This window comes from Pseudopipra pipra, chromosome 6, assembly GCF_036250125.1.
Source record: "Pseudopipra pipra isolate bDixPip1 chromosome 6, bDixPip1.hap1, whole genome shotgun sequence".
In the NCBI taxonomy this organism is placed as follows: domain Eukaryota; kingdom Metazoa; phylum Chordata; class Aves; order Passeriformes; family Pipridae; genus Pseudopipra; species Pseudopipra pipra.
The window spans coordinates 53,121,241-53,136,172 of NC_087554.1; the positions used below are offsets into that span (position 1 = coordinate 53,121,241).

Sequence of the window (14,932 nt, forward strand, 5' to 3'; positions counted from 1 at the left end):
GAAGAGAAGCAAACCTGTTTTTAGCGTTACAGTGATGGGAACATAGAAAGATGTCAACTTATTAATGCTGTGCACACCTGGTCTGTCCTTGCCATATGAGATCATTGAAATCCAGAATTTAACAGGGTTCAAAACAGCACAGACATTTATAACAGTAAGAAGACTACTTTGTTTCAGGATATAAAATACCAAAAGGGTGTTGAAAAGGAAAAAAAAAGGCATTTAAAATGTCGTGTTTCAGTCTTTAAGTCAAATTCTAGGTGAAGAGTTATAGGAAGAACTGTTTGTCATGAATAAATCCATTACTTATTTCTGGAAGATTTCTAGTAATCTTCTCCAATTCACCTATTGTAGACTACAACTGAAGTTTAAAAGATGAACTGTTGGTCTGCTCCACCTGGCAGATGCTATCTTACTGACATACGAAGCTTTAGAGTAACGATCCCTTAGAAACACCTGTAAAAAAACCCTGTGCTTCAAACAGGGAGACCTTTATGTTAATTACTGCTCTGAAGCACTTCATAATCATCATGTGCCTTGCAGAGTCTCCAGAACATCTGTACAAGACACCTTTGTGCACTCAATCCTAACAACAGCAAGTGAACCCCTTTTCTTTTGTAGTATTTTCCATAAACGTGAGCCAAAGGAGATAAAATGAAATTCTGGCTATTTTAAGTTTCATTTCCCAGTTTCAAACTCTGAGTTTGAAGACAAAATATTACATATGTAGGCAAGCTGATGATTACTGAAGGTCAACATTCAAATTCTGTCTTTGTTCGACTAAAGGGATCAAACCCTCAGAACAGAGCAGATTCTCGGAGTTCCTTGGGTCGATGATCTGGGGAAGCAGGTTTTGAACAGTTTACCTGACTTCTATTAAAGAATTTTTGGCATAGGTTTTTACAATTTCTGCCTTTAATTATGCAGATACATTGCGCACTCTGGTGCTCTTTGGACTTTGATAGTGGCATCCTTTGAAACTCAAGTTTCTTTTAGTGGGTGAGAAAGACTCACTTTGAAAGCCTTGTAGAAGCTCACAGTCTTTTTAAACATTTCCTTGAAGATACTGACTGTGCCTTCCCTTGGTGAATTGCTCAAAAATGATTGGAAAACTTAAAAATTGGTCCATGTTAAAACTTTGGATTAGTAATCCAGGCATGGATGCTCCATGATGCTCCAGAAACTCCTTGAGTGTGACCAACATCGGCACAGGCTGAGTGGAAGAATGGGGGTGATGTCACCAGCTTTCAAGAAAAAAAGGCAATCTAAGCTGTCGATTATAATGCAAGTTCAGTGCCTTTGCTGAGACCAGTTTCCACTTCGTTCTGGTTGGTGTGGCTGCATTTCCACACAGCATGCTGGCAATGTGGTTACCATTTTCAGGGGAGTAACCCTTGGGAGCCTGTGTACCAAATGTAGGCTGCATCTTCCTTTGGCTCACAGGTCAGGAATCTCTCAATGAAATGTGTCAAAAACAGCAGTGTAGGTCTGATTGCTTCCCAGTGCATTTGCATGAAACCTTAATAATGATGCCAGTTTGAGTGCAAAAGTTGGACTATCATATTTGTGCCTAAAGCTAGACCAAATATTCAAAGACTGTCTGCTATGTCACTGTTTAATGATGGCTAAGGAAAGTAAATTCATTCTAGTAATAAGAGTCTATCTGTAATTATCTAGCGGCGTAGTGGCTTCTTTGCTGGTTTCCATAATTTTTTGTATATTAATATAGATATCTGTTAACTATATCAATGAGACAGTGTTATCCTTCAAAAACAGACATGTGTGTAAAACAATTTGTTGCTTATTAGGTGTTCATCTAATATTTTTCTGCCAATTTAAACTGGCAATCCACTGAAAATTCAGAACTCAAAGTTAGGAGTCATTAGTCTTTGAAATTAGTTTTAAAAATCTGCCTTTATAATTAAGAATTGTCAGTCATCTAATAAAAATGTTGTTGGACTAATTAAATACAGTGGAGCTTTTTAATTGCAACTGTAGTGTTAATAGAAAACTTTCCAAAATGCTGATCAATCGGACTGCAACAAAAATGTATTGGTAGGTTTTCTGGTGTGGGGGATCCACCTCTAACGTAAATATTGTGTACAAAGTTGACTCATTACTGGCTCTCTGTTCCTTTGTCTTCAGTTGTTTCTCCCATCTTACAAAGCCCAGGATGGGAAGACGTGTGCTAAGAGTGAGCTCCTGGACAGCATGCACAAAAGTCCTCTTCCTACTCCTGTAAACCAGTGTCCAGCCCATTTAATTTACATATGAGCCACCCAAACTAGTGTGATGGTTTCCATTGATTGACTTTCAGTGAGGATCAGAATATGTGGGATTGTTCTGGCTCTTGATAAAACTCCAGCCAAAATAAATCCATTTGCAGGTGCAATCTGGAACATTCAAGACCAGATTTGCTGTATTTAAACAATGAACTTTTCCTGCCCATAATTTCAAGGTTCTCTGTCCCTGGTTCCCTTCTGTCCCCAGCCTGTGTGAGCTGATGAAGGGGGAACCTCCATTTCCTACAACTTCGTTGTTTTCAATGTACTGTGTCTGGTTATGGGAATAATTATTATCCCTTCTGCTGGCATTTTGTTTCTTAACTTTGTGTCACAACAGAGTACCACTGCCAGTGCACAGATGGGTATCTCAGGGATGTTGTCTGTGCCATCCGTCCTTCTGGCCTATTAGTGGTGCAGGGGGCACTCCTGCCTCTCCCCTTTCCGCTAGATCAGGTCACACTTTTAGCATTGGAGGTTTCTGGTTGGATCCCAGTTACACTGTGTAGCTGGATGTCCCATGTGCCCTACCCAAGGATAAACAGGGCATTGTATTTAGCAGATTAAATCAAAATATACAGAACCATCCTTCTGCTGCAGTCACCCCTCACCTGGAAAATATCACTCATACGGCAAGGGAGGAGGTGGGAGCGGAAATATGTGGTTGTCTGGTTTTGTCATTGCCTGTCTGATTCTAGAGGAAAAACTCTCAACACAAGAAGCTGGTGGTGATCAGGTGCATGGGAGGAGAAAAGCAGAGCTGGTGCAATGAGTCAAAACATTTATCTGCTGTAGGGCAGGGTTAGTGCCAAGAGCTCTGTCTGGCTCTTTTTCTAATAATTGTGCATGATCATCCTCCAAAAGAGGGCAACAGCTGCTGGCACTGGCTCCTGACAGCTGTCTGCAGCATCTGCACAGCTGCATCCTGTGAAGGTGCTGTAGAAAACACGAGCAGGTAATAGATTTTGCAAAACTGGCTTGCAAGTCCCCGAGGCTGAATTGAACTGTTGTAAATCTCACCCTTAGATGTGGGTCTTCTGTCACTGGCACACGCACTGCCTTACTGTACAGCCATGTAGGAGCTGCCAAAGGAACTGCCTCTGCCAATTTAGTTAACCTTTACACAAGGGTTGGGTGGTTTTTTTCCCCACTGTAAACAGAACTATTTTTAATCCTTACCCCTCTCTTTCAAATCACAGGTAGTGATTAATTACTCAATTGTGAAAGGATTGAAGTACAATCAAGCAACACCTACCTTTCATCAATGGCGCGACGCACGGCAAGTCTATGGCTTGAATTTTGCAAGCAAAGAAGAGGCTACCACGTTCTCCAATGCAATGCTGTTTGCTCTGAATATTATGAACTCACAAGATGGAGGTAAATTAATCTCTATTAAACTGTGACATTTTACAATGTTTGTTATCAATCACCTAGTGCAGTTGTATTGGATAGTATGCCATTATAAAACATGTTATAATAAAAAAACTTAACCTCTAGTAGACAGCCTTTAGATCAGCATTTGCTGTAGTATAAATTGTACATCTTTTCAGGTTTTATTTCCATTCCTTCTCATTTTTCATGGTACCTTAACTCACCATAGTTATTTGGGAATGCCTCAGCAGGCAGGTAGGCACACTGATTTATGTGGATCTGTATATGTTTTACATGTAAGAAGGCAGAATATAACTTTAAATAAACAGAAGCTAGAGCAAAATTAGCAACATTTTATAAGATAGAACTTGGACCTGGTGTTTCCAGTGTGTTGGGTGTCAGCTCCAGCTGATGGATCAGCTTTCAAAAAGATGAGTGTGTGGCACCTTGATTATTTCAGAAGGTAAAATGTAAAGGCTTGTGCTCTGGTCATTGATTGATATCCCTCAATACTACCTTGACTGCAGAAAAAATTTGTGGTAAAGTTTGCTGTTCTGAGAATTTGTCATTGCACTAGCTTGAGAAGGGCCCAAAATAACATCCTGGTTTCTCAGTGGAAACCAGTTTCTGGTCTGTGGTATCTGGATGAAGTACTGCCCTCAGTTACACGCTCATGACCTCTCTGCAGCTCCTGGGCTGGGAACAGAGTAGTCCTTGTGTGATGTCTTTTTTTTCCCTGTAAAATACACACCACAGCCCTATTTTCCTTTTGCAAACACAGTGAGTCAAGGTTTACATCACCTGCTGCCATCCAGGTTTCACTGCAGTGTTCACTGGCGATGGACAACAACTCTTTAGAGAGAGGTTGTCGCCTGACAACCTTCAATGCACAAATATGTCTTACTAAAAGGCATATTTGTAATATAAAAGTTCATATTTTTTATTCTGCTTTTCTGACCTATTAAGCTGAAAAATTCAAAAGTCGTCAAAAATCAAGAAGTATTTTAAATTCTGAGCTATATTTAGAAATACTGAGGACTTAATCCTGCTTTCTTCAGATTGAACATTTTCAGCTGCAGTTGTGCCACAGCAGGAGACTTCATGAGGAAATCTGGCCAAGATTCAGCAGTTCTAAATTTATGCAAATCTGCAGAGTACAAAGCTCTTTGGCTGCTCAGATGCTCTCAGTCCCTGTAGACCACCAAATAAGACTCCAAATTTGGATACTTTGACTATGGTCTTGGTGTAGTGATTAGTTTAATGCCTGTGATGATTCTGCCTTTCTTCTGAGAGTCCTTAAGTTTAGGTTGGTTTTTTTTCCCCATCTGTCTCTTCCTGCCAAAGGGAGTGAGGTTTTTGCAGGATTTTGATGTTGTTTCAGGGAGGTGCCTTGTGGAAACACAGGCCTCAGGATGAGAATTTATTGCACGTAGGTTAAAATGAAAGAAACTGTCTTATGGTTGATACTTTAATTATGTTGGCTACTCTTAGCAAAGAACAAGAGGTATTTTAAGAAAGTATTTTTGCATACTTGAAAGCTTATTAAATTTCTGAGAAGTTTATGAATATACAACAAATAATAATTTGCATTTTGCATTTTTGGGGGTATTTATTTACTTAGCGCACCAAAGTGTGCTTTAGATCCTTTACAGACTTAAGATGCAGCCTATGCTGAAGAGCTTGCATTTAGAGTTCATAGTTGTCATATACACAGACATGAATTGGGTCACAGATGAAAAAATTTCCTACTTTCTTTTCTGTAAAAACAAATGGTCTGGTAAATATTCTGTCTTCAACAACCCCTTTTCTCTCATACCTGAAGTGTTAGAAGTTTCAAAGATTTCCAGTCATCCCATTCTTTACAGCTGAGCCTGTCAAAAACTGAAATTTGGTTTAAAGATAATTTCAGCATTTGAGAGTTTTTAAAAAAATGTCTGATTCTATGAAACAAATTCCTCAAATACTCATTTTTATTAATTATTTTTCATTATGAAATTTATTTCTATAAATATTTCTTTTTTATTTATATTAGTTACAGGTTGATAATAGATTATATTGAGGACTTTTATATCATCATAAGTTTCCCAGTTATTGCAATGATCTCAGCGTGCAAGTTGACAGCAAAAGTCCATAATGGATATAAGGTATAAGACGTTTTTTCAGGTCTGCTCTTCCAGGCTCCTGTATATATTTGTGAGTATGAATTAATGCAAATAGGAATTCACACAAACACACATATCCATATATCTTTTCAGGCACAGCCACTGCCTGCATACTCCATCCATTCTGCTGCCTGCATACTGCATTAGAGTCTTCTTTTTCATATGGAAAAATCATTAGGAAAAAAATGTATTTATTATATCTACGCATCCATGTATTAAAGTTGCTCATGTGCTTATGCAGATGGATGGCAGCTTTAGGGGTGCATTTGTATTCACAGAACTGCTCCACACACTAATAAAATGCTCTACCAAAACCACAGTGTTAAACAGAGATTCCCTCTGGCACATTCATAGGACAGCACACCCTATCTGCTAACTCTACAGCTTGAAATATGCTATGTGCACTGCTTGGGATGTGCTATTTCTAATGTTTAGTTTTTTCATATATTCCCTGCTGAGACATTATTATGTTTAGGAACTTCTGATCTTCCCATAGTTGAATAGATTCTGGCTTCCATGGCTGCTTCTCCCTTCATTCTACCACCCACTTCCATAAACTAAAATTAATCATGGTAGACTACAGCAGAAAATGTGAGACTGCATCATATCTTCAGCAGACATGGAGTCAGGATCCGTAACATTTGGGAAAATAACTAGTCTTGGCACAAAGCAATGGCGTGGGGTTTTGAATGGTGCATTAAGCTGAATTAGTTTAAAAAAATTATAGCAGTCTGTGTTTTGGGGAGTTGGAAATAATTTTTAGGTAGTGCTGACTTTCACATTACTGGGTCACTTTAAACGAACGTACAGTTATGAACAAGTGATGAGAATTACCGTACTGTCCCTCCTCCTCACAAGAGAAACTGTGACGCCCAAGATCAACCACAGGCACTGCTCTCTCTGTACTGATTACATGAGGCATGAGTGAAAACTAAACCAAGTGCTTCATTAAATGCCTGTGGTTAAATAGGCTGAATCAGATCCTACAGCCAGAGCATGTTAACCTGGGTTGCATGTCAAGATCAGCGCTGGGGAGTGGATCTTCCCAGGGGTATGACATCCCAAAGAGCACAAAAGTTGGGAGAAAAGCCACAGTCTAAATTCTCTGTCTAGTTATATTTCTGCAGGCAGTGTGCTCATACTCTTACCTGTGGAGAGGGCTGGCCATCTTACATGTGTCCAAGTTCCCAGTGCTGTGGTGAGAGCCTCTCCCAGTGCACATCCTCAGGGTGGGCTAAAGCAAACCTTGGAGGAGGTGAACACAGACTCAGCTCAGTCTTGTGCTTTGTAAGGATGCTTATGACTATGTTAGGAATAATCTGAAATTAGAGAAAATAAGACTAAAAAGAAAATAATAATACAAATATGTACCGTCCTTCCTTTAGAGATTGACAGTTGCCTCACTAAATCACAATTGTTTACCTTCCGGTTTGTTTATATGCCTAATTACTTTGATTTTCTTATGCATTTCTTTAATCTGTTCTCCTTTGCAATAAAAAGCAAGGAGTTGGTCCTGAGCCAGCCTGCAAAATGAGAGCAAATGATAACATTGACTTGCTCATTACCAATCTCTTGCTTACAGTTCTTTAATGGTGACATTTAGTAAGACCATTAGTATGACAAACAACTTCCCATTTAATTGTTTTTCTTTCATGGGTGTCCACTTTGTGAAGATAGACCTTTCACTGGCATAAGTTACCTGATACAAGCTAGTGTGTCACTAGCTTACTTTGTCACCTGCAGCCAGGTTTCACTGGGAGCAGAGCATCACTCCTTCTTGCCCCAGGAGACTATGGAAAAAGCATTTTGTATGGATCCTGCCCACGGGCTGATGTTTGCTAAGCAGACAAGGTTCATATTCTTCAAGGCTTACATCCTCTTAGATGTGATGCAATGACTGGTGGCAGCGCAGCATCGTTATTGGAGCAGGACACAAAGTGAGGATATCAGTAGGCTAAAACGGGCAAGTTCTACCCTGACGTAATTTTGTAGGAAATCCAGCAGTGCTGTGGTGAAGGTAACTTTCTGCAGGGCTTAACTGGAGCCTGTGCACTCAGTGCTTCTCAGTGGTTACACTTCCCTGAGAGACTATTTTCTCTCATTTCTTGCTCCCCAAATTTCTGGGGACAGGCAAAGGAATTCTTCATCATCTTCCTTCCTTATTTGCACACTTCAGACATTTGAGTCCCTGCTGGTCCCTGGCAGCACCTGCCTGTTCCCATGCTGCAGAAGGAGGCAGTGGCTCAGCTCTGTGGCTTGGCGTGACCAGCTCTGGGGGCATCTCGGGCTTCCATGGCTTAAAGACTTGTTACTTCTTGGAGGAGAATTAAGGCTCTGATCTGTGCTACTGGTGAATGCTGCCTGTGACGTGAATAAAACATATTATGAACTTTCACTTTTCTTTTGATCTTTTTACCTTCAGGACTTGGATACTTATTGTTGGTTTACAATGCATGAAAATCCTATTTCTAAATGTAAACACCACATGCTGGAAAGCCTTAAGCAGAGGGCTCTGTTGCGGAGTTAATCATAGTTAGAGGTCAGCTTCTTTTTCTGACTAAGGGAGAAGTTGGAGGAAAGTATGAAATGGTAGGAGAGACGTTTGAAGAAAATTAATAGTGATATATTTATTTGTTTATTTCTTGTAAGAAAGCAATAAATAATGTTCTAAGTGTCTTAAAGACCACACAATACAGACTCAGGTCATGGAAGGTGCAGAGTTCAGCCCCATGCCTCCCCACATGATGCTTCACAGACCTAGCCTTAATTCTGCAGGGAGAATATTTTGGTAGTCAGAAGGATTGCTCTTCACCCTCTTCTTCTCATTAGAAGATCTGCTGGCTTTTCTTTTCCACCACTGAGGATTATTTGACAGGTATTTGTCTAGCCACCTTTCCCATAAGTTGTATTTTATGAAGTTCTTCAGAGTTTGAGATATTTTTCCATTCCTTCAGTCAGTCTGCTTTTATCCTTGTACAGAAGTGACAGCATTTCTGTATTGCTGAGAGGAATTTCCTTGGAAAGCACTTTGATCCCACCAAAATAAGGGGATAAATAACAGAATAAAGCATTGATTCATCGAACAGCAGATAAACTGGCAGAATATAGCATACATTCTCTCTCTTAGTTAGATGCCCTAAGTATTTTCAAGATTTCTGTCAGTGAAGGATGTGTGTGAAGATTACAGTGCACTGGATTTCAGATGAAAGTCTACACAGGTTTTTTAATACATTTTTTTAATGTTATATTTAGTTCATTTTTCATTAGAATTTTTCCAACTAGTCCCATGTCTCTCGGTTTTTCAGTGGCACCAAAGTGTAACTGCTGGGAAACTCAGTCAGTTGAATTCATCTTCTACAGTGCAGTGCCTGTTTTATTTGATAATATTGCCCCAAGACTTCCCAGCACCACAGAGGGTCACAGTGTGGGAAGACAAAAGACTGCATCTTCATTACAGTGCTGCATAATACATAAAATCACTCATCAGTAATGGAAGGGACCCACCACAGAACACAATGCCCACTTGCAACCAGCTGGTTCCAAAACCGTACTGGTGTGAAGGGGTCTGTGCCCCATGTAAGATGCTTTGCATACTGTGCTGCAGACTTGTTTCCCCTGCTATCAGGTGTGTTGATGCAGATTATAAAGCACTAAGATGGTATATTCTGTGCACATTGTACTTTTAAGTGTGCTAATAACATGTAAAGGCATGTGTAACTTCATATTCCATAGGCATTGCAGAACTGTAAGCATGCATCCTGCTGCAGGTCTTTGAGCCAAGTCATTCCACAAGTTGTTCCTATTTATAGTTTAGTCATAGAGAATTTGTAAGTAACAAACTTTTGAACTCACTGGTGTAAATATGATCCATGTGGTCAGACACCTAGTGCTAGCCAAAATAGCAGCCCGCAGGCAATGGTTAATTGGGTGCATGTGAAAAATACAAAGCACTTTTGCTGCTTTAAAAAACAAAGCTTTCCCAGGGGAAAGAATCTTTTCTGATTGATGTCTTTCAAAAACACCAGAGAAAGGTTTAGAGAAACACAGTTTTTCCAGCCTCATGCCTACCCCAGTTTCAATATTAACTTTAGAAACTCAGAAAGGCTCTGCAGATAGGGCAGTTTCTGTTCTAAATTGCTGTGCTTTGTAAGTCAATGAAGAGGGAGGGAAAATTCAAGTAAGATGATGAGCTTTTTCCTTTCGTGTGCTGCATTGCTTTATCACTGGAACTGTTCCAGAAAAATTCACCTGACTTATACATAATCTTTTAGTATATTGCTTACTGTAGAAATAAATTCATTCTTTGCAAACTGGACAGAGATGAGCTGTTACCAGCAAACCAGGGGCGAATTTATTGAGCAACCAGAGAAGGGCAGCCCCTAGCCAGTGCCCCACAGCATTTTTGACCCTTTGAGAGCAAGAGTCCCTTGTGAACCCGGCTGAAAAACATCAGCTTGGCCCACAGGAGCACTCATCATGTCTAGCTCCCAAGGTGTTTTCTTGCTGTGCTGGTGGGGATGACAGTCCTCATATAAGCCCACTGCCCATCTTTCTTAAACAATGAACATTTCTCCACCTGGAATAAAGGCACTTACCTTGCAAGCTTCCCCTGCCTGCTCAAATGTCCTCTTCTCAGGTTAACCTGGGTTTCCTAAGTTGAATATATGACATTTCTAAGAATCTGGGTACACTTCACATTAAGAGAATCATGCTTAAAACCAGAACTGGAGGAAGTTGGCCCAGCCAGAAGAAGCAGTGAATAAAATTGGTTAGTCTTCTGTGTTAGCTGGACTCTGTCTGACTGGAGCACAGGAGGTGAATTGCTTCATTCATGAATAGATAAACTGGGATTACAGACTCCTTTCAGTGTTAGAACTGTAAATATAATTGCTATTATTCATCTGTCAGGAAGTATCAAACTGTTATTTAATTTTTCTGCTCTATAGAAGTAGGCATTTTTTCAATTCAGTTTTTCAGTCCCTCAGATGGTAGGGATCCATGGCAGAAAGTTTTCCAGGGCACTGAAGTGCTCTCCAAATGATATGCAAATAAAAACCCATGACATGTTGCTTCTACACAGCCACTTTCCTGCAGGACTCTATTGTATCCCTGCTCAAAGCAGCAGCAGCAGCGCCGGAGCTGCTGTCGAACGTCTAGAACAACAAAAGGTGCCTCTGTTCTTTGAAGAGCATAATAAATCTAATGGCTCTTGAGTCTCTTCCTGATGTTTTTTGCTGTGCTGAATTCTTCTCCACTAAATGAAAACCACTTCAGGAAGGAAACTGTGTGTGGGAAAAAGAATTGTTGAAAGATTTAAGAGAGACTTGCACACGTTGAGAGCAAAGACTTGTGCTAGCAAGATTCCCTAGCCCCATTGCCTTCAAACCCTTGTTCTTCTGAAAATGGTGCAAACTGGCAAAGTTCCCAGAGCTCAGTGGTAGGAGATTCAATGTGGCTTTTTCACTAGACTACAATAAGTGGCAGAAGAATATATTCGCTTAGGAAAAAAAAGTAATTATCAAAATTTAAGAAGTCTAGTAATTTATGTGCAAGCAGTGTAGGCCGGATTTTGGCTGGTATTCATTTGGAGACCATTTATAGGGTGTTTGCTTGCTGAATACACCCCTTCATCAGCAAGGGCTTCTTTTTTGGGGTTAGTCTGGACTGTATATACATCATGTCCTGTGTCAGCCAATGGCTGTGAATGGAGCTCAGCCTTGAGCAAAAGTGCAAAAGCTGCTTTGCGCCAGGAGATGCTGTGACTCAGAACCAACTCCGTGTCACTCTTCCTCCTCTCCTTCCTCTCCTCTCCTCTCCTCTCCCCAGGGACATGGCAGGAGAAGGAGTACCTGCCCTCAGCCTATGTCAGCAGTGCACTGCCAGCACCCTCAGGCTCAGCTCCTCAGGCGGGCAGTGATGGGCTCTGCCTTGCCAGTGACCCTCTGCTCTGCACAGGCAGAGAGCAAAGGGTTGGGTTTACACCTCACTGCCTTCTAAGCTCCTGCCCCTAGTGTGTGCTTAGAGTCCACGGCTGGAAGCATATTAAGAACAGTATTTTTCTTTTACCTTTTCCAGTGCATCCTTTGGCATGTTGAGTCTCAGTGCATTTTGTTTTGCTCACCAGTTACAGTCTATGGGACATCGATTTATTGAGTATCGGATTTCTTTCAATGAATAATAAATTGCTTCTTGGAAGAGATTTGATTTTTTCACAAACCTTCTTTCAGTTTTGTGTTCATTTTCTGTTACTCTTAAAGTGCTTTGATACTTGATGTGCTGGGGTGTTCCCTAAAATAACAATAAAATGACTTTGTGTCAGAACACAAATTACTTTTTTAAGGCAGTTTGTCTTCCTTTTCAGACCCTACATGAATTAGAGGTGCTGTAATTCAACACAGAACAGTACTCTGTTTACCTCTGCACATACACTGATATCTCACCCCACTCTTTGGATTGATTCACACTGTCTTTAGAGCCAAATATTGGCATAGTTCATAACATATAATGTCACAGAATAAGTCTAGAAGAACATTCTGTGGAATTTTTACCACTAGAAGAGGAAAAAGAATATTGAAAGTAAATAGACTTTTCTAAATACTGTGATGGATGGCCTCATTCTTAAAACAAACAAACAAAAAAATGACCAGGCAGTGTGTTGTGGTGGTAGTTACACAAATGCGGATTTGCAAAGAGTGACAGATGTTGACAGGTTCTCCAAGCTTGAATCAGCCAAACTAGACTTAATTTTACAATGGTGCTGCACTTCTCCAAATGCTCTTTATTTTTGGAAAAGTGAACTGCAGAAACTTTCAAGAGATTGTACAAAAAGTGACATCTCCAGCTTTCTCCAGCATTAATAAGTATCTGAATATACATAACACAGGAATAAGCGTTGTATTCATTTTGAATCATCTTGCAGAAATAGCGCATTCTGATAATGAGGATGTTGTCTAATTGTCGTGTTAGCCCCCTCCCACAACTACTTATTTTATAGTGTTCACAGGTACCCTGTAATTCTTGGGTGCTAGCTAATTTTTTATCAGCATTTAACTTGAACAGAGACACACAAATGTGTAGGGGTTAAGATAGGTTTTGGTTATTATCACAGAATGGTTTGGGTTGGAAGGGACCTTAAAGATCATATAGTTCCCATCGCCCTGCCATGGGCAGGGACACCTTTCACTAGACCAGGTTGCTCAAAGCCCCATCCCACCTGGCCTTAGCTGCTGAGCTGGCAAGCAACTTGGTTCTTTTTTTAATTTAGAAGACTTTCTGCATTCCCAGCTAAGAGCCAGATCTTGTAATAGTTTGTCTTCATACAGTAACGCACATACTCCCCTAGCTGTGATCCCACTCCTAACAAGTAATAATTGTGTGACCATGATCCTGCTGTTAACAGGAGTAGAAACATAGGAACAGTGTCAGATGCTCCTGGGACAGTCAGTTATGTATTTTAGGTGTCTCTAAAGGCAAAATTCATCTCATTTTCATCTCTTTTTCATCACTGACTGTAAAGGATTGCTGCTAAGAACGCTTCTTTGGTTCCTGACAATTTCGCTATGATCTTCTTCCAAACTTTCTAATTAATGAATTAATGATTTCTAATTATTGTGTAATTAATTAGTAACTACAATGATAATTACACCTCTAGTTTAATAATAATAAATCAGGGATCTGGAATATAATGTGCATAAACTGTGTTTTTACTGATGCTCCTGTGGATTTGACAGTTAGAGAGAACTCACAGGACTTCATGTGTGTTGTGCATATCCTTATGTGTGTGTTCGCATGAGCAACACACATCACATTATCACTTTTCTAAGTGCCTGAGCTCTGCAAACAGATGGGTTTCGTGCATGCAAATTTTTTGATTTTGTACCACGAGTGAATTTGTGAAGAAATTTACACATATATAGGTAGAAATCAAGAATAAGTTGCTGGGCCGAGAGGATTTTTCACACGTAATCAAAATAAAATTGGTAGTATTTTGAATTTTGTCTTTAAACTCTGCTTTTGTTATGTTCCATGGTTCACTGAGCAAATAACATACACTAGAAACGTGTTTCTGGTCAAAACACACCGTGTTTAGGACCAGAGGACTGCGTGGGGACAGTCAGTCGTGCAGCTGAGGAGGTGGGGCACAGCTCTGCGACCCTCTCTGGCGGCAGGCTCAGCTGAGGGGAAAGTCTGCTTAATTCCAGCCACCGAGTGAATCGCCATATGCTGCTGCCAGCAAAGCATGTAGAGCAGCTTCTGCTGCTGGCTGGTAATCCCTGGGAAGCTCACAGAAAGTCTATTAATGGCCTTCTTAGATGACTCTGTGCGGTCACCCAGCATCTTATTTTTCACCAAGTCAGGGACTCGAAAGCAAGCAGAATCTCAGACCCTTATGGCAATGACTTGTAATTTCTCCGGTTAATCCTGATGAAGCAATACAGCTGAAAATGGGATTCATTTAGCTGAACTTCAGCCATTGAAATGCTAGGCATCTAGTTTACAGTAATTGTATGCTTTCCTTTCCATGCCACAGAGCAAGGAGGGCTCACCTGGAGGTGATGAGTGTGTAGTCCTGCGCTGCTGGCTGGTGGCCCGGCAAGCTGCACAGTCCCTGCCACACAGCAGGGAGCAAACTGCAAGTGTGATAGAATGGAACAGTATCGTGTCATCCTGCAGTTCAGGAAGGAAGCAATCTGCTGATAGGTGATTTTAGTTCCCAAGGCATCCAGCCTTTGCCCTTGTACGTGCTCAGCTGCACAACTGAGCTGGAGACAGCGTGACTCAGGTCTTGAAGGTGCACTTAAAATTCTGCTCCACTTCTACTGACAGAATAGCCAAACCCTGCCAAGCAATAACCGTCAATCAGATTTGCATGGATTGCTTTATCTGTTGGTCTTGATTAGTATTCTGGAGAGCTCTACAGAAAACATCAATTTTAATTCGTTTCCTTTAGCGCTGGTTTCCAGGTACTCCCTCTGGTGGTTAGTGCAGCGCCTGAAAGCTGTGAGAACATCATCTGTGTGATACAGCATGCTCCAAGAGGTGGATTGAGAAGTATCTTGGCTTTTTTCCAACCTTTAAAAATAAACTTGGGGTCACGAGTCATTGAAGTTATCACCT

At 40.6% G+C, this 14,932-nt stretch overlaps 1 protein-coding gene across 10 annotated transcripts in view; it reads left to right on the forward strand.

The window, feature by feature from the left end:
- EVL (Enah/Vasp-like) overlaps positions 1-14,932 on the forward strand; it is a 152,674-nt gene that overhangs the window by 85,170 nt on the left and 52,572 nt on the right. For all 10 annotated transcript variants that reach the window (XM_064659150.1, XM_064659152.1, XM_064659155.1 and 7 more), the window contains exon 3: positions 3,482-3,659. In XM_064659150.1, coding sequence (XP_064515220.1) covers positions 3,482-3,659 — 178 coding nt within the window. The remainder of the gene's footprint in view (positions 1-3,481; positions 3,660-14,932) is intronic.